Source organism: Hemiscyllium ocellatum, chromosome 13, assembly GCF_020745735.1.
Source record: "Hemiscyllium ocellatum isolate sHemOce1 chromosome 13, sHemOce1.pat.X.cur, whole genome shotgun sequence".
Classification (NCBI taxonomy): domain Eukaryota; kingdom Metazoa; phylum Chordata; class Chondrichthyes; order Orectolobiformes; family Hemiscylliidae; genus Hemiscyllium; species Hemiscyllium ocellatum.
The window spans coordinates 60,269,039-60,289,312 of NC_083413.1; the positions used below are offsets into that span (position 1 = coordinate 60,269,039).

Genomic DNA, 20,274 nt, shown 5'->3' on the forward strand with positions numbered 1-20,274 from the left:
CACCAAAGACCAATTTCACACTCTTCATTACTTCTGACACATTCTCTGATTCATAATATTTTATAAGTACTAAATATTTTTGTTCCAAGCTATCAACCAAACATAAGATGTTATTTTTAAATGAGTTAAGCCAAGTGAACAGTGCATAAGAAATGCTTTATGTGTTTTCAAGGACAAGAACCAAAAATTTCCTTTATTTTGTTCCTTTAAATAAGTTTATAATAGGTACATCTATCTCTTATGCCTGCCTATTCAGATCAATGCCAATTTATTTACAATTTTCTAGTTTTCTAGTTTTCAAATGCAAATGCAAGGGAATCTAACTTAGCTTGGAGAAAATGAGTGAGAATTTTCTATTTTTACTAATATGGAAAAAAACTAATATATTTGTTATTGAAAATCAACTTTTTGGATCTGTTGAATACCAGTACATTGCAAGCTATGCATCTCCAGTCACAGAGGTTGTGTGATATTTCTTTCCCCGCTCTTTTAATCCATGCATTTTAACTGAGTTAGTGACTGTGTTAAAATAGCAGCTGGTATGTTTCAGAGGATTGCATAAAGTAGCCATGTATCAGTATATTCCAGCATAGTTTAAGGGCAAAGTTTTATTTTGCAATTGTAACATATTTGCTGCCTGGATTTAAAAAATGATCATCAATTCAAAATAAAGTTAATTTGTTTCTTCCCAAATAATGTTAATAGTTTTTAAAAAAAGCATGCAACTTGCTAAATTAAAGTCATATGCTGCTTTGTTATAGGTTTACTTACTACAATACAGTTAAAGCCAAGAGCAACATTGATATAGCTGTTGCCTTATCTAGTTTTCTGTTTTTCAAAGATAAAAAATTGTCACTGACTACTAAGTAATCATTTCAATTTATAAGCAATAAAAACTGTTCCCCAGTCTGCACTAGATATTTCCAATCCACCAAAAAAACAAATACCTTGCAACCTTGCTGAAAAATGAGATTTTATAATACCTTTTAATTATTTAACTCCACCAAATATTTCAATGAAGAAAATAAAATGCCAGCGAATAAAATCTTCCAATAATTAGAAATTTAAATTGTTTGAATAAAAGTAAAATGCTCTGCACCTGTTAGAAAGTATTGGTGTGATATTATAATATTCTTAAAATAATTAATATGTCTCTGGAGGATGTCCAAATTCGAGTTTTCATTTAAACCTACAATCATTTTGTTATAGTATTGAACTGTTACTGAGCCATTTATCATTGGCCAGTTGAATGACACAGATCTGATAGGCACATCGTATTCATGATTAATTTTAACATTTGGAGGCAAGTTGTGTAGTTGTTGATTACATTTTCCACGGAGTTGAAGTCATTCAAGGCAGGTTTGTTGATGATGTTCAACATAAGCTTTAAATGTTGGAAAATGTGTCAGAGCAATTATTACAGAGTGTGGTGACTTCAAACAAGATATTTGATTTTTATAGAAATTTCAACACAGAAAGAGGCCATTTGTTCCATCATGTTCTGCCGGTTTTCCCTCTTCAACTAGCTCTCACTGTTCCAAGTCCATTATCCTTCTGTTTTATTCTATCCTTTCAAAATATTTACACAAATTACTTTTAAGTCATAAAAGATAGGTGTTATGGGTAAAGTTCAAAACGTGATGTTGGGTCAGGAGTAACATAGGTTTAACCTGGTTGGAGGTGAGGGAGAATTATCTATGCAACTGTGGAGTAAATAATTCCAATGTTCAGAGAGTCATTCAGTTGTGAATTTAACTTAAAATAACTTCCATTACTGACCAACTCACAGGTTTCCTGAACTAAGGGCTAAGAAGTGAAACTGAAATTTTGGGAAGCCTTCAAACAGTAAAACCTACTAGCTGTAGTTGTGCTTAGGAGAATGGCTACTGCATCAACAGTACTTCTGAAAGTGTGCTACTTACATTTGACAGGGCTCTTAATTTCTTGGAAGTCAGTTTATTTGTCAAGGACTTCAAACCATTCAGATTACCAATGACCTGCTATCACCTTTCTCATTGAGGTGATCATTAAGTAGTTGCACGTTATTTCACAGGGCAGTGGGGCTGGGTGCTCACAGGCAGCTACAAGGAAACAGGACCTTCAACACAGAATCTAAAGGCAAAGCATGATCTGCTTCAGAATGCATAAAACCAGGTTCTTACTGCAGGTTATTGCTGGCATCTCCAGTTTACTGGAACAAAACCAGTTTCCTGATGGACAAGGTGAGAAATTGGCTGCCATGATGGTCATCACTGGAGGATCACACTTACCCTCAGTTTTTTACTTTCTCCAAAGCTTTGTGGTCCCTTCTCCTCCAAGTAACAGCTTGTGTAGATGGAGGGAAGAACAATATCAGTGGAGTGTGACTGTGAGGCAGAAGTAGCTGAGCATGACATGAGTGTTAGCTGCTCAGATGAGAATATAAACGGATGCCTAGAAAAAGAAAAATGAGTGTATCTGCTAGATGCACTAGACATGATGAGTACTGTGCAAGGGATTGTTGGAAAAAAACATATGAGTATGGAGCTTAGCAGCTAAAACAAAGTGTTACTTTACTCATCTTTCAAACCCTTCCAAGGTCCTGCATTCTCTTAGTGCCTTGTCTTCAGGTTGGAAGGACCACAATTGCACTGCTTATTTCCATGGCTGCTTTCATTCTTATCTGCTTGGTTGGACAGGCTTGCTCTGTGCTAACGTCAATTGCTCAGACTCTGCAGCAGGAACTCCAGATAAGAGTGAAAGACAGGATTGTGGACTTCCTAGATTTCTTTTTGTTGCAGACAGAAATGATCTGTTCTCTTTAGTGCCAGTGAAGTATTTTTGTCCATCAGAGGTATTTGTTTCTTTACTCTGAGTGTGAATGCCAAATTAATTATTTGAAACAGTAAGCTTTTACAAGTTTAAAACAACAAAGTTATTTATTTATCTCATACTTATCCTGAAAATAGTGCAACATTTCCCTTACTAATTTCGCACATCATCTTTCATGCACAAAGATATATGTAATATTATTGTTATAACTATTTTAACTCTTTCATGTCAGGCCTCTGGCTTCACAGATGAGGTTGAAGTTTGAAAGTTGAAATGTGGGTCTTGTAAAGTGAAAGATTCTCAGCAGTCTGTGAAGTCTCTTGTCAGGTATTTAGGAGGTTTGTTCTCAGGTGAAGTCTAAATTGGAACAGACTGAGCAGTCCTTCTCTCTGCTAGGATCTCCCACAATGAAACTAATGCTAGTAATTACCTTTACTGCTTTGATGACTTGCAACTCATTGAAACTTTTTCTGGTGGATCTCTATCTACAAAGAGTCCTTGCTGTTTTCAAAAGTGGGCAGAAAACATGGCGGTCTCATCATTTTACAAATTCAAAGTCCTTTTTCAAATAAGTCGTGGTAATATTGATTCTACATCCTATGATGTTGTTTAACACTTAAAGAATTTGAGATATTCAATGTCTTTGTGTTTGATCAATGCATTCAATTTAATGATGTGGAGGTGCCGGTGTTGGACTGGGCTGGACAAGGTCAGAAATCATGTGGCACCAGATTATAGGCCAACAGGTTTATTTGAAATCACAAACTTTCAGAGCGCAGCCCCTCAGTTACTTCACCTGCTGGATTATAACCTGTTGTTGTATGACTTCTGACCTTTAATTTAATGAGTATACTCTTTAGACTGGTTTCAGGTACATAATTGATTCATATTAGTCTAGAACATATATTTTGTTCCCTTTTGAGACTCTTTTGATCGAATTATTGGTCAACTGGCTATCTTTTGGAGACTTTTGAGTTCAGTTTGAAAGATAAAATCGCCTAAAATTTCATGCCTTAGGAATTAAAATATCATTTAACCATTCTGTCCTATCGTGGATACCTTTAACTATAGAAAATAGTTTTTGACAGATTTAGGGAGTCACCCTAATTTTGCTGTCTGGTTGAGATACCCTGAAATAGAATGCTAAACTGTGGATGAGTTAGGGAGCCATGCCAAAGCAGGCCAGCAGTACAAATTGGCTCCTAGCTCATAACTGAGCCCTGGCCCATTATGTATGGGTTTGTTTCAATCAAATATGACATACTGGGTTGAAATTTCCTCCCTGATGTGGCATGGATAATGGCAAAAAAAAGGAAAAAAATCCAGTGTGAATGAAACATCGATTCTCCCTGGGAAAAATGCTCCTGATGTTCCCCTCAAGCCCGTGAATGGTGAACTCAGATTCTTATTGTAGAGTGTTTTTCATCTTATTTCCGTGCATTTGCATCTCATTAAAATCCCAGCTTGCCTCATTTATGTGCCACTTCCATTTCCCTTCTTCATCACAGAGAAACTATGATGCAAATTTCTGATTCTCCAAAAGCTTGTGCCATCAATGACTACTTCAGAACAATATTCTCCTCTACCTTTTGAAATTGGCAACTCCACCAGACCATATCATGCTTGTTCTCGGATGAACTCAGACACAACTTCACCCCTTCAACATTATACTTCAGAGCTCAGGGACACTTACAACATGGGAGCTTCTGCCAGGTCCCTTTCCAGGCAGGGCCATTTTCATTTCATATCTCTCAGAAACATAACTGTTCACTTGGAGGCTGCCAGTCTCTGTGTACTTCTCATTGCTTTCTTAGCACCAATTAACGACTTCAGGATTGACTCAGAGGCTGCCAGGCTCTGTGTGGCTAGCATTTTTTCTTACCAAATGCCCAGTTACAGGCAGCCAGTTCCTGTGGAGGCAGGCAGCTTTTGACAGTGGGCGGCTCTGAACAGTCAATGTATCAGTCAGATAGAGGGTGTTACTCTGTGGCTCCATGCAACGTGAGCATCCAACCTGCCAGCAGTTTATGTGGCAAAAACATTGGCAAGTGCTTCAAGCAAATGGAGGTATGACGAAGTCAAGCAAGAGTAGTGTGAACAGGCACTAAAGTCAGTCACGGGGTGCTGGCAAAGTAAGTTACAGGACTTGTCAGGTTGTGCCACTGGAATTTGGGGATCTATGTCCTTGTCAATTTTTGCCATGGTCAGCTTGCTGCACTACTAAGTATTCCTTTTCACGCTCACAACACTGATTTGGGCTGCAATCTATGTCCAGATTGGCAGGGTTGATGGTGTGACCTTCTGCAGTGATCAGCTGGTCAGAGGACTGCCCTCCTCTCCAGCAGCACCTCCAAATCCCTGTCCATGAAGTAGGGGAGTAGGCCTCCTTTTCCTCTGAAACGTGGGTTTGGTGTCTACGGTCAAGCACCGCAGTATAAGAACCAGTCCCTGGCTTATGCATCTGAAATGATATGCAGTTGGGCTTTAACTGTGGGGTCAGAGGCTTGAAAGCTGGAGGATCCCTGAACCGATGATGTTTCTGCACAAATCCCTGAAAGAGCCACCCAATAGCATAGCTGTATAACTAATGAGGTGAAGAGTGGAAGATTAGGTGAAAAAAGTCACTTTGAGCGATGGCAGCCCATGTGACTTGAATTTCACTCAATTAAACACTTTAACTGGAAAATGGGAAAATCCTATCCACTGTCTCTGCCTGATAATGTGCGATAAAGTGTTCCATGTTCTATTAACACTCTTTGTGAAAAAATAGTATTTTTACTTCTGTCTTCATGCTTCAAGGAAGCATCCAGCCTGTACTCATTTATGAATTAACCAGCTAGTTAAAACTGTCAGTTAGCAAGTCATTGTTGACCTTTTTCAAACAGTTTATTAGCTTGAAAACCTTGAATGAATTCCCTTGGAAGTTCACTATTCTAGTGAAAATAGGTCTTTACTCTTTGTATCTGTCCCCATAAATATAGTTTCTCATTCCTGGTCTACCTTCTTTAAATTATTGCTGTAACCTTTCCATTGCTCTTATAGTCATCCTATATACTGGGTTCCCCATAAATGAAAGCAGTATACCAACTATGGTTAAATTAAATTTTGTGAAAATTCAATATAATTTTGTGCGTTTATGTTAACTGCTCCTACATATAAAACCTAGAAGACCATTAGCCTTTTTTATAATCTGTTTATGTTTGCATTACTGTCTTTAAATATCAGCACTCATGTATTTTTCTGTTCTTCCTCTATGTTAAAAATGTCATTTTAAAGACACTTCCTTCCACTATACTGTTTCCCTAAATGTATTGTTGAAGATTACATTGCATTGAAATGGATCTGTTATTTCTCTGGCCAGTTTGCTAATTTGCACTTATTCTCCTGTATTTTCCTCACAATTTGCAACACTGTTACGTTGATGTAAATAACAAACTTTAATATAATTTCTCCTTTTTCCAACTCATTTATATAAATGGAAAACAGAGAGATTCTATTGCAGCGCCTTGAGGCATTCCCCTAATCTCTTGTTTCTTTTCCCAATGGCTACAGTCTCTATATTACGATTCACCTTAATTTTGACACCAAGTATCTTATGTTATGTTTTAAGTGGTGTTTAGTTCTTAGTGTCTCCATGTTGAATATAACCGGTGTAGAAAAGCTCCCGTACAACATACAGAATCTCTCTCATTTTCATTGCATGAGCACATTACCTGCTGCTATCATCTGTATTAACATCTAGACGTCGATCTGTGACCACAACCTTCCTCCTTTCATGAATGTTATAGTGATTAGGGTAACAATCTTGTATTGCATGACTGTCTCTCTATTTTGGCCAAAAACTTGTATTATTTCAGTCTATCATGATAACTAATTTGTTCAAACATCCATATCTGTTTTAGTTATTTATCAATACACTACATTTAACAATCACACAGTTTGTTATATACTAAATAAAAACTCTATGATGCAGAAGACAAAATAATGATTAATTAGCTATTTAAATTAAAAATGTATTTCGCAACTATAAAGGATGGAAAATAAAATCCAATGTGTAATATATACATTTTTTAAGATTATTGAATATGAACATTAGTTTTCAAATTTTTACTTATGTAATTCTATTTCATGTTGAACTGGAAATGATTGTCTACAATGATCTATATTTCAAGCCAACTACCTTTCTCTTTAGCTTTATTTGATGTAGGGTTGACACATATCCCTTTTATTTGTATAGATGTATTTTGACTTATTCCAAACAGGTACACATCCAAGCTACGTAACAACCATAATGAATATATTAGAAATGTAAAATAATACAATGCTTAAGAAAACCCTTTTCCTGCTATGTTGTATAGTCATTGTTCGTTGTGATTTTTAAATATGAAAATATTATGAAAGTTGAAGATTGAGACCATATGAGCAGAAGACAGCAAAATATTTAAATGTCACTCATAAGAAAATGGAAAATCCTTTAATTTTCTAGTAACACAATTTGATGCACTGGTACACCATTAGATTCATAAATTCTAAATTTGAAGTCACAGAGCAAATTCCATTTCATTCTTTAGATTTACACAGGTCTCAAGCCCTTAGAAGTTCTGTTACAAATTGGAGACAAAATAATGTGGCATCAGGTACTTAAAAAATCCAGAAAGACTTAAAAGTTGATAAAATCACAGACTGTATGCATGTGAGTCTATAGTAAATATACCCAAGGTGGTGTTAACATCAAAGTATTTTACTGTTCTGTCAGAGATGATGAGAATTATATATGGGGTCCAGTGATAATAGATCTGTGTCAGTCAACTGCACTTTAAGGTTGTATTTGTTGTACTGACTAAGATTCTTTAAGTTTCATATGGTAATCTTTGTTTGACTTACATAATTTGAAAGTGGACTTTTTTTTTCTGGTTATTGACCTAGCCAGTAGCAGCTGGAATAAGTTTGCATAGATGATCAATTTTGTGAACCATGACGACAATATTAAAGTTCATGCGCTGGGAGCAGTTTGTGATGTTTTCAAGTTTGTTTGCTTATTTACTTTAAGCCAGCTGTAGGACCAGTTGAAAACATTGCCCAGGAAAAGAGAAACTGTATACTTCAGCTTTAGTGTTATCAGGCTTACAACAGTTTTAGGTCGATTGTACATTAGGAACAAGTTATAATGCTCATGCAAGAACTGCATAGTTCAGTTTTCAGGTGTTTCCTCTTGTTATAATGCAGGTTTGAATATAATTAAGTCAAATATTTAAATGTAATGCTTATACCATTTCAGCTTTTACTGCTTTACCTTCTAGCATTCAGTGCGAATGTAGCATTAAGACCTCTGTTGTGAAACCTGCAGAAAGTGAACTTGATACAGTGACATTCTATTTAAAATGAGACAATTTCAGTCTTTCTTACTATTTAAATAAATTTGGAGATACATCTGGAATTACAACAAAATGATTATTTACAATAGTAGAGCTAAATCTCTGTTGTTAGCCAATAAAGTATCGCACAGATCAATAGAAACTAGTGCCTTTAATCTTATATAATCTTTACTCTCATTCAGTTTTATGCTATATGTTGAGGACATACTGTGGCTCCATATTTTTTCAATTTCAAACAATAGTGTGTTCAGGGCGGTAAAGTTATGTTATACGGTTCTACAGTGGTATAATAGAGGAAATACCACGAATATATGAACACATGCACAAATTTTTATGTGCTGGCTCTCACTATCAGTAAAATTTCCAATGATTCAAAAAGTTGACAAGATAGTGAACTTTAGATATGAAGTTATAATGGGAAGCTAGTTGGTATTTTTTACAAGCATTTTTGAGTTAAAAACATCTTTCACAAGCACAAATTAAAAGTAAAACTAAATACAACTGTAGATTGCTAGAATAATAGTACCTATCTGCATAGAATGGTATGATCTATTGTGATTTAAATATAGTTAAAGCATTTACAGACACATTTTGTGAACATTCATTCCAGTTCATCCATAGGGAACTGGTTTCTTGGTCTATGTGTGTGCGACAAATGCAGTGAATTTTAGTTTAAGCTTAGTATCTAAAATAGATATTGATTCAAAGTTGTAAAAGGCTGCAATCCTAGCAGATAATCCTGGATGGCAGTTATGTTATACTCAGAATTGCTGAGTCAGTTGATGAACACCAATTAACAGTGGGCTAGCAGGTAGGAGGCACAGCTTCTCTGTGTGCTTTGTTTGATGCCAGACACTTTGCACATTGATAAGTGGGCCATTTCCAAAAATCTGCAGGGAAAGCTGTGGCATATTGTTTCCAAGCACTGGTGTATTAGCGGTTATTTTTGCCGATCTTAAAGTGAAGTTAGGTTGGAGAAAACCTGTAAATTTTGGGAGCTAATGTTCTAAGATGCTGTGATTTAGAACAATTGTGGAGTGATGTGAGCAGTGACCCACAATTAGACGAGCCCTTAACTGCTCATGAGATTGTTACTTATTAAGATAATCTCATCATGGTCTCATATTTCAAATATTAAAAAGAATGGAGGCTCTCATCGTGTTAACTTTTCTATTAGCCTGCTAAAGCTCTCGATAAGTTACCATTCCCAAAGTTTGAATACAATGGTACTGTCTAGATCAATCTCATGTGGAGATGTTCATTGTAACTGAACCTGAATTGGTTACTGCCTTCAGTTTGTTAAGGGTCAGTAAGCAGTGTTCAGTTGCTTCCTGATTTGAAACGCTGTATAGATTAATATAAACAATAATTCTTTGGAAGCAAAACCCCTAGCATTTCTGCAGAAGATACATTCTATGTGACAACGTAGATAAACTAAGAGTTAACTCTAAGCTTTTCGTAACAGCTAAAGTTCTGCCTGTATTCCCCTTGTACACTATTTACAGAACTTACTAAAAAGGAAGATTGGTTTTGCTAATGCTTTCTAGTGTAGAGCTCTTAGTACCCATGTTGCCACAGGTAAACAATAATGAAGGGGCTCAAATATGGCATGAATTTTTTTAATATAAAAGGCAAAACATAGGCTATTTATGTAAGAAATATGATTACTTTTGCAATTGCAATGTATGTTCAGAGTGCATGGACCAAAGATCATCTCCACTCATAAAGGTTCCATCTCGTTATTTTCTCAGTGATATGACTTAACAAGTACGTAATACGTTTCCAGGATTTCAGTCAGAATGTTATATAAGATCATAGAAATGCTAGTGTTTTAAAAAAGATCTGTGGTTAAATTGCCATATAATTGAAAAGTAATGCAGTCTTTCAACTTTTGAGAAGGGTTCAGTATCATTCCCATTCATTATAATTTTCACTATGAATTTATGAATTCATCTCAGTGTTTAATACCAAGTTAAATTAATTTTTGTCGTCTTAGCTTTGTTCCCTGTGGACATTAATGTACGGAATAAAATGGTGCTTTTTTAGTAATCTCATCTGAGAGAGGCCAGAGGTTGAAAATGTTGGAAAGGTTCTTTTTCAGAGAGAACTGGTAATGACTGCACTGTTGATTGAATGCCAATTCACATAGATACTTATTTTGTCTGTACCCTGCCTCATAAGGCTTGCAAAATTCAAAACTAAAAATTGCCGATTCTCCAGAAAATTCATCTTTTACTCTTGGGCATTCCGAGAATCATCTGTTTATGGATGGAACAACCCTGGTACCACAGGCAGGGGGTGGATGCTATAGACTAGTCTTGCTTTCATTCAGTTCTTGCAGTATGATTTGCTGCAGACTAGTTCTGCCCTTCCTGTAACTCCATGCTTTAAGTGAGAAGGTCACATTGAAATACCTTAACTGACACACTGTGCCTTGAGGCTAGTTTCTTTTTCTTGTTCTCAAAGAACCATGCAGAAATTACTAAAATCTAATTATTTTGCTGTTAATCAACTGCAGGTTGATTCCTGGAGCATTCTTATCAGCAGTAAACCACTCAAGGGCTGAAAACGTTACTCAACGGACATGCAGGGGTTTATCACAAACATTTGTAAAAAAAAATTGATTTCACTGAATTTTTATGGTGAAATATTATTGGAAATCCATGTATGTGGTTAATAGGTTCTGTAATCAACGTGTATTTGAAATGGCTATTATTGCTTGATGGTTAACCAGTGATAAGACTGCAGCAGTTGGACTACTATCTAAAACTCACGCAGAGTGCATTTAATCCTAATTTTATTTTATGATTGGATTGGATAAGATTCTGCTTGAAATCACAGATATGAATTTTCAAAATAATCCAAGTTAATATTTCAGAAATAAAAGTCTTGTGACACTTCAACAAGTGAAGTTTCCAAATGTATTCAAGCAAAGCCAGACATATGACATGTTATTCAGTCCCAGAACATTTAAAGTGATTTCTACCTCGCCACATCCAAAAGGAGTTGCCTCAAACTCCACTGTAGCTTCACAGGATCTACCACCCTTCGGTATCTTCTCCAAATTGTCATTCTGGACTTGTGAACCTAGACTGTGAATGCTAAAATGTTTTTCGATTACATCAGAGCTGAATTTCACCTTGTGCTATATTGGTGGGCACATCTTTTCCAAGTATATTCATGCAGTGCAGGAGTCAGGCAATGACTATCTCAACAAAGAATCTCATCTCCCCTTTTAACATTCAGTATTAGTGATATTAGCTAACCCCCCAATCTCAACAATCTGAGGGTCATCATTGACCACCAACTTAACTGGATCTACTATATGTATACATACGGTGGTTACAACAGCAGGTCAGAGGCTACAAATTTAGCAACAAGTGACTCATTTCTAGACTCCCACCACTCTCCAACTTCTACAAGACACAAGTTGGAAAGGTAATGAAGCAGTTTTTACTTGCAAGGGCAATTGCATTCCCAACAGCACTCAATAAGCTTGGCACTATTTATGATAAAGCAGACAGTTTGATTGGTACCCCATCCATCATTTCAAACATTTCACTGAGTCTGCCATATCTGCCAAGTATGTCACCTACAAGATGCACAGCAGCAAATAACCAAGGCCACTGAGAAGAACATCATATTTGTGGGAACACCACTACTTCCAAGATTCCTGTCATCTTACATACAGTCGAAACTTGGAATTATATCACTATTCCTGCATTGTTGTTGAATCAAAATTCTGGAACTTGCTGTCAAACAAGATTTTGGGTAGCTTTACCACACCAAATGAGGTGGTTTAAGATGACAGCTCATAGCCACCTTCTCAATAAATGGAAATAAATCCTCATCTTCCTCCTATGCTCAAATCCCATGATTGAATATAAAGAATGGATCAATGAATAATGATAGTATCAAGGTACCAGGTTAAAATTTATTGGAATCCTGACCAGTCCTGCACCCCCTTCTATCCTGTCTATCTCATCTCACAGTAGATAATTATAGCGCATAGTTTCTCTGCTGAGATCTGTTAATAAAACAAACATCAATGATCAAATCTGCAAGGCTCAGTACTGTGCTGGGCAGTGCATTTATCTAATGAGCCTCAGGCAACACTAAAGCATCAACCACTAAAATAATTAAAATTTAAGAGTACTAAATCAACTTTAGGGGCTGCCATCCGATGTTTTGAGTAAAATCCTCATTGAGCATTGAATTTCAACATATAAAGTCAACAACCATTGACTGCTAATTTGGCATCTAGACTCCAATGTGACACTTAAATATACAATCTTTCTCTGAACATCAAAGTTTTCAATTTATTTCTCTCATTTTAATCCCCTTCAAACTAAATACGGTTAATCCAATATCAAAACTGTGCCTAGAGGGAGTGGTGCAATTTAAAAGTTCAATCAATTTTGTCCAAATATATAATTTTACTCAATATCCTTGTCACATTTGCTTTGATTGAGCAATTTGATTATACAAAGAGTTTGATTTAAAAAATAGTCTATAGTTCTCAAAAAGTCAGATGCACAAATTTTGGTCTGACTGAGCTTATTTGGAATCAGACCAGTTTAAAATTTAATCTGTTGATTTTACAGCAAGTCACCTAAATGTCCAAGTTGTTTTTTTTATGCTAGAACATTAAGAAACAACTTACACAAAGTGGAGATTGTGTTGCAAAATTTTCCTTACAACTTTTCTTTGTTCTGACAATGTCGAAGAATGATTAGCACTTATACGTTGCATTAGTGGACATTCAGGGTCATAGAGTGACTTTTTAAGCAACAGGAAGCTTTAAAATATTTAATCCTTTCACTGGCATTCCTCCAAATATATTAAGATTTTGCCTGTGGATAGATCCATACAATTGAAAGAATACCACAACGCCTTGGGTCATAGTAGAGTGTATCGAGTTCCTCTTCAGAAAAAGTCGAATTGTTCCTTATGAAGCTTAAAAAAACTTACTTTCAATTAAAATTATTCTTATGAGGACTTCACCTTTTCACTGTTATTTGATCCTAAAATTGGTCCATAGATGTAAATTGCCTTTGACAGGAAATTACTCTTCAGTAGACTGCCCTGTACCTGTGTGTAAACTGACAGAAAGTTTACTTTTGTGTGCTGCTTTTTATGTTTGTGGAAGGTGATACTGCACAAATTTAAAGCAAAGAAACACTCCATTGTAACCTTTCAAAAATTGACTGGAATCTGTAGGAGCCCATTTAGTTTTATGTCTAAAGTTGTACTTCAAGCTAAGGAATTTTTAAAAAAAGGAAAATTTAAACCATTGCTTTCTAAAATCAGCAATTTGAATGACAGAAGTTGACCTTAAATACAAACCAATCAGATATTTTCCAGCAATCTTTTTTAAGTTATCAACATCTGGAAAATATAGAAACATTCGGTTGGTTCAAGTGGAGATTTTCCCTTGTTCTCATGAGTTAGGATGGGGGTGGGGAGAAAAGTTGATAAGGTGATGCTGTGTAGAAGTCAAACCCAGAAGTTTGATATGCCAGCTAGTCTTTTCCTGACCTGAACTTTTGTGTGTGTTTGTGTGTACCCCTATATCCTGGCACAGTGACATGGATTCCTGCCAAAACTCTTTAAGTCGTTCATTGGCAACCATTCTCATTTTTCTACATGATCCACATGCAAATATAAAGAAGTCTAGAAATGAAAAAAAGAATTGCTGTGGTGGTGGGTATGTTCACCGAGTTAGGAAGTTGATTTGCAGACGTTTCATCCCCTGTCTAAGTGACATCTTTGGTGCTTTGGAGCCTCTTGTGAAGTGCTGCTGTACTGTGTCTTCTGGAATTTATTTGGTTCCCTTTCTGCTGCTTCAGCCACGACCAGCTGTCCCTCGTAGCTATGACAAGGAAAGACAAATTCGACTGGGACAATGCAATAATCATAGGACAAGCTAAACAGAGGACAGCCAGAGAATTTCTAGAACATGGCATTCATCCATGGACTCCATCAACAAACACATTAACCTAGACCCAATATACTAGACACTACAACAAACAATCAGAACTGGCAACCGGAAGCAGCAAGAACCGAACCAAATAAATTCCAGAAGACACGGTACAGCAGCACTTCACAGGAGGCTCCCAAGCACTGAGCATGTCACCTAGACAGGGGACGAAACATCTGCAAATCAACTTCCTAGCTTGGCGAATGTACCCACAATGATGGCAGCCAGTATGCAAGCTACAAATCTTTACTGAGTGCACGAAAAAAAAATTGGTAGGATCCAGTTCATTCTTTTTGATTTTATTCAATTTCTGTCATTGTTTGAATACAGTTAGCTGAATTTTCTTAAGTCTACTACTATAGGATTTGGGTCACAAGACTGTGAAGAATATGCCAACTCACTCACTGAAGACCTTTAATGGATATGGGATTAGGCCAATGTGGAGGGCTAACATACCGTTACAAGTTTTTGCAGCATTCACTATTGAACTGTAAAAACTGTTACCAGGTTTCAAATGGAGGTGTGGGGCAGCAGTGGCAAGAATGGTAAGCAAATGTAACCTGCCTGGATGATGTAGGATGATCTTCATTGACTTTTATATACAAGGTGCAGGGAAAGGGCATTCAGCCATTGTCTTGGTGAAGGTTGGTACTGGAGGGAATTCATGTTGGAGCAACTTAATACTAATTTTTTTCTCACTGTTTCAATCAATTGTCTACCTGATATGAGACTGTACACTGTAGGATGATCAATCATAATGTTAGGCTTCAACAGTCCCTTAATCAAATCAACTAAATAACAACACAAGAACTCAGAATAGGCAATAGAGACTCTCAGGCCTGCTCCACCTTTTGATATGATCATGGCTGATCTCACCTCAGTCTCAACCTTGCTTACTTGTCCACTCTCTATTTCCCTTTAACCCACTAGTAATTAAAAAGCTATCTATCCATCTCTTCAATTTTACTCAGTATCCCAGCTTCCACCACACTCTGAGATAATAAACACCACAGATTCATGACCCTTTGAGGGAAGTAATTTCTCCGCATCTTTTTCTCACATCTGCTACCCCTTATCCTAAAGCTTGACTTTCACAAATAATGCCACAGGTTATGTTTACCTCATAAGTTCCTTATATTAGATATTATATATCATTGTCCTATTCTCATAATTTGAACTAAAAGTAGAGTGATTTGAACTAAGATAGGATGAGCCATACCTTTGGATTACAGCAATATGTTCGGTAGTTTGTATTGTGCTCATGTTGTGGGATCCACAGAGAGTGCTAAACAAGATTGCAACTTTAACCTTCGGGATCATAAACTTGATGCGTTATGATCTGCGAGAGTAGTTTCCAAAATACTGCACAATTATTAAACCATTATGCATATGCAAATAAAACATATGTTTGACATTGGTATATTATTAACAGTGCTGTTTTTCATTGCTGCAGGTAATGGGTCTCCTGGCAAATCCTGGTGGTGTTCCGCATCAACCACAAACTGACTATGCTCTATCACCACTAACTGGAGGTCTGGAACCTTCCACTTCAGTATCTGCCAGCTGCAGTCAGCGGCTGGACCCTATGAAACCTCTTGACAGCTTACCCACCACTCAATCATATTGCCCATCAACTTATAGCTCCTCAGGTTACAGCATGGATGCAGTCGCAGGATACCAGTATGGACAATATGGGCAAAGTAAGTGCCATGTAAATCTAAGCAATACATTTACCTATAAAAATGCTTACCCACCCCATCCTTCATCGATTTGTATAAAAATGTGTGATTCAGTGTACAAACTTTGATGCATGTAAAATTCAGTATGACTTAATAGTCTTGTATACAAATATGTTTGGAAATAATTACAAAATAAACTGTTCATTTAGTATGTTTTGGCACATAGTGCAACATCCTAGCTACATGCACAAGGAGAACATGCGGATGTTAAGAGGAGCATGTTCGTCTTTGGTCAACATTTTAAAGTTGATTCAACGGAACCATGACAAGGGGAAGGACCAATATCACCTTCAAGAAATTTCAGAATTAAATTATATTAAATTTGAGAAAGAAAAGTTGACATTTTTCTATACTGTGTAGTTGTATTATCCGAAAACATAATCCCTTACCCTGCATTAGGATAGCATTTTAGACATTGGAAGTTACTATATTTTGGCTGGATTTCATTCAAATGTTTTCTCCTTTAATTCTAATAGGCTGCCAAACATCTGTTACTGTAGAAATACTCAATCTCATGGCTGTAAATGTCTGCTTTCATAGCATGCAGCCAGATGATTCTATATTTTTTACACTAGCTGGACTATAGCTTTAATTAATAAATAAAGAACATTGCTGTTTAATTATTGAAAGACTGTCCTTCAATAGTTTTAAACCAATTATTTTTAAAAAAGAAATGTTTGCTTTTAACTATCGTAACAAAATCTTAGTCAACATTGCTGCTGTATTATTGTCTACATCCATGACACAATATTTGTTTCTCCCAAATTGTGCCACCCAAAATTTCACCCCATTATTCTCAATCTCAGTTTTCAATGGAATAGAAATTTGGTAAGTCGCATCATAATTTACTTCAGAGGCACACATTTTATGCACAATTCAATGCAGAGAATGAAACCTCTCTGATTCTTTACTAATGCACTATTTAATGCATTAAGTCAAATTCTATGTATGTTATTTGGCTAGCAACTAACCCCTTTAACATCGACAGGTCTAAAATGCCAATAAACTAAAATACAGAAGGAAGTTACAAGACCACATTAGCCAGTGAGCAGAGTAGAATTTCAACCTGTGAATTGTTTTGCACATCGTATTTATTCTATACTTGTGAAGGCTTAAAGATGTTGCAAATTATAAGATCACATTAATTGAAAATTTTCTTCTCGGCAACTGAGAAACCAAATAAATCGGTTATTGTGATCACAATGCCACTGTTGGTTTAAAACGAAAGTTAGGACAGCAGAAATAAAAGTTTATTTTAGGAAAAAGAAACTTCATCATATTGAGCTCACTGGAAAGACAACAAATTGGGCTATATTGTTCAAATAATGTTTACTCAATATTCTCAAAAAATATATAACTATGCACTTAAAAGTTTTGCCTATTTTTAATGAAACAGTTTTGTTGACAGGCTGAGTTAAAGCACTATATATAATTATCTTCAGTGCAGTCAGCAGCATCTTGATATGATTAATTGCTGAGACCTAATATATGCTTGCCATTTATGTAGAACCTAAGGCCAAGGTCTGTCAAAAAATAAAGCAGCCACTGGAATGTCACTATTAAAAACACATGTTCCGATAAAACCCAAATCAGGCATCATCTTGGACAATATTCCTGGATCCGTGTGGTACTGTCAAACTTGTCCTAATATAAACAAAGTAAGCCACATAGTTTTGGCAGGTCATGATTAGCCCTGACAACATTGTACCTGCATTTGACATGGCCCCTTGCAACGATGTTGTCACAAGAAGAATTCCTAAGTTTCTTTTACTTCCATTACAGGTGCCTTTCATTATCTGAAGCCAGATATAGCATGAGTGAAAATTTCCATAAAAAGTTGAAACGACCCTTGTTCTGGACCCACAAACATAATGGGACTATGGTACCCACAACGGTTGGATTCCCCAGACACAAGCCAAATCTTGTCTTTTTTTGATAATGGTTTTCATTTGTGATCAAAGGAAGAGTCCCTTGTTCTAAGTTTTGGTATAAATTTTACTTCTGTTGCCTTAGACGTTGGGTCTTCCGTTTAGAGAAGAAGGAGAAAATTAATTCCCACTCGTGGCCCACACAGATGATTCAGGATTTGGGGGAAGCATTCAGTAAATGATGAGTAAGAATTATTTCCAACTTATTGCCACTATAATGAAATAGAGTGAATTTCTCAAGCATTCAATATTATATTATATATATTTGTGTAATTTGATCAGAATTATAGTGAAATACTAATTTATAATTTTATTGGTGACCATTAATTCTTGCAAGTCTTCCACAGGACCATTCTCAGACAATAAAAGCAATTCTGCTTTAAAGCATTGTATTCTTTTAAATGTGAATGGCATGGCTTGTGAAATCAAATCCAAAATATAGTAGCCATCTACTGCATTAACTTATATTGACTGGTTACCTGTGTATCAAAATGTACTTGTTTGTTCAACAATGGCTTATTGAGTCTCGTTAAATTGTGATACACTCATTTTGGCTTATCTCCAAAAGTAACTTTAAGGACACACTTCCTTGATCATTTAAAGGATTGTTTGTCATGTTTATAGATGAAATGATTACAACAGAAGTATTTTGAAACAGCAGTCAATGACAAAACAACATCTAAACAAGCATATTTTCCTTCCTTTTAAATCTAAATGTTTACCATGATAGGCATTCTGTCTTCTGTCTCGGCCAATGATAGATCAAAATGATTAAAATAAAGGACCAAGGTAACATAAAGGAAGGCTTTTGTTTAGTCAGAAATAAATGGAGCTGTTTAAAGTTCCATAATTAGGTAAATTACCAAAATGCATTCAACACAGAAAGAACAAAAGCAACAAACTAACTCCACCTTTAGTGATGAAACAGCAATGTGCAATATTATGTACTTCTGTCTACCATGGTACTTCTTGAAAGTATTGTACTGTATTCAATTTTTCTTGACATCATTGTAATTTTATTGGTTGACTATATAAGATGTTTACTGGCAGATACTTTGTGCGTCACTTTGGATGTACAAGAGCTGAGCAAAATATACATTTCGTTGATATTGTACATAAATTCTTACATGTAAAATTGGTGTAGAAGAACAATATTGTAAGGTTTATATCATGGACTGAAAACCATATCCTATTTTAGTAAGACTAGAGAAATGGTATGTGTAGTTTGTGGGAAGTTCAGGAATTGTTCATGATGGGCTTTCTGCTAAGTGCTTAAAATATAGTGGCAATTTGGACATGACCATACAATCTGTTACAATATGATTCCAGAATCATGCAGAAAGATTGGTAGCTTGATGTTTCTATCCTGGTAGGAGTTTGTGGAAACATTTCCTAGGACCTCATCCATAAACGTAATTATAATAATCAAATCAACCTAATAAGTTGTTGCATTGCAACATAGATATTCATAGAGAGGTTATTATTTATTCCTATATATTCAACTATCTTAGAATTTAGCATGTATCTCATGATATGTACATTTTTGCTTAGCATGTAGTAACAAAATAGATAATTACTGCCATTGAGTACAATGATCTAGATAATATGACCTCTTCTGTCACATGCTGGTTTTAAAGGGTGATGGAACTGAATATTTTGCAGTGTCTGTCATCCAACCTTCTGTTTGACATTTGACTGCAAAATACAGCCTTGATGTAAAGATTCTCTTTCCTGTACAAACACAGTGAATATTTACTATTTATAATAAAAACACTCAGAAAATCAACCAATTGAAAATGAGTCCTATTTATGAGTCTTTTTGTTGTGCATGGTGCAATGGATATCGAATGTTCGACTCTTTTTTTGGTTTGTGAATGAATCGACAACAGGTGGGCTTTTATACATACGACCAGGGAATTTGGTCAGATATTTGGTGGGAAAGGGAAAGGGAAAGGACATTTGTGCTTTTGGGGCTATACAGAGACTACTGCCACCTCTATAAAATATTGGTAAAATAGGAAATTAGACTTCCGCAATGACTCATTAGGTAAGTTCACTGTTTACTCTCAAAGTGACCAGAAAGATTTCAAGTTTAATTTCTATTTCACAAAGAGAGCTGATCTGAATTTGGGAGTTGTGACATTGGATTATAATTTGTTACAGCACACCAGGTCTTGATTTGCTTAAATCTAAACTTTGTATACTCGAGTAAATTATAATCTGAAGTGTTGGGAAACTCTGTGAGCAATTAAAATCAGCCAAATACTTACCAGTGAATGTTCTGCCTGAATGTTACTGCTTTTGGTCTGAACCTGTTCTTCTGAAAAAGTAACAATAGAAAAGCTGCAGCCCACAAAGTCCTTATTATGTCACAGTTGGAAATCGTGCAATGACTGTCAGAGGCCTGCAGTCAGATAAAATACCAGCTCTACTATTTTGGC

General features: G+C 35.9%; 1 protein-coding gene across 4 annotated transcripts in view; it reads left to right on the forward strand.

Moving 5' to 3' along the window:
* The window catches only part of pax3b (paired box 3b), an 86,802-nt gene extending 69,080 nt beyond the window's left edge, over nt 1-17,722 (forward strand). For all 4 annotated transcript variants that reach the window (XM_060834227.1, XM_060834228.1, XM_060834229.1 and 1 more), the window contains 2 exons: nt 15,620-15,866; nt 17,688-17,722. In XM_060834227.1, the coding sequence (XP_060690210.1) occupies nt 15,620-15,866; nt 17,688-17,722 (282 nt within the window). The remainder of the gene's footprint in view (nt 1-15,619; nt 15,867-17,687) is intronic.
* Nucleotides 17,723-20,274: the final 2,552 nt, after the last annotated feature.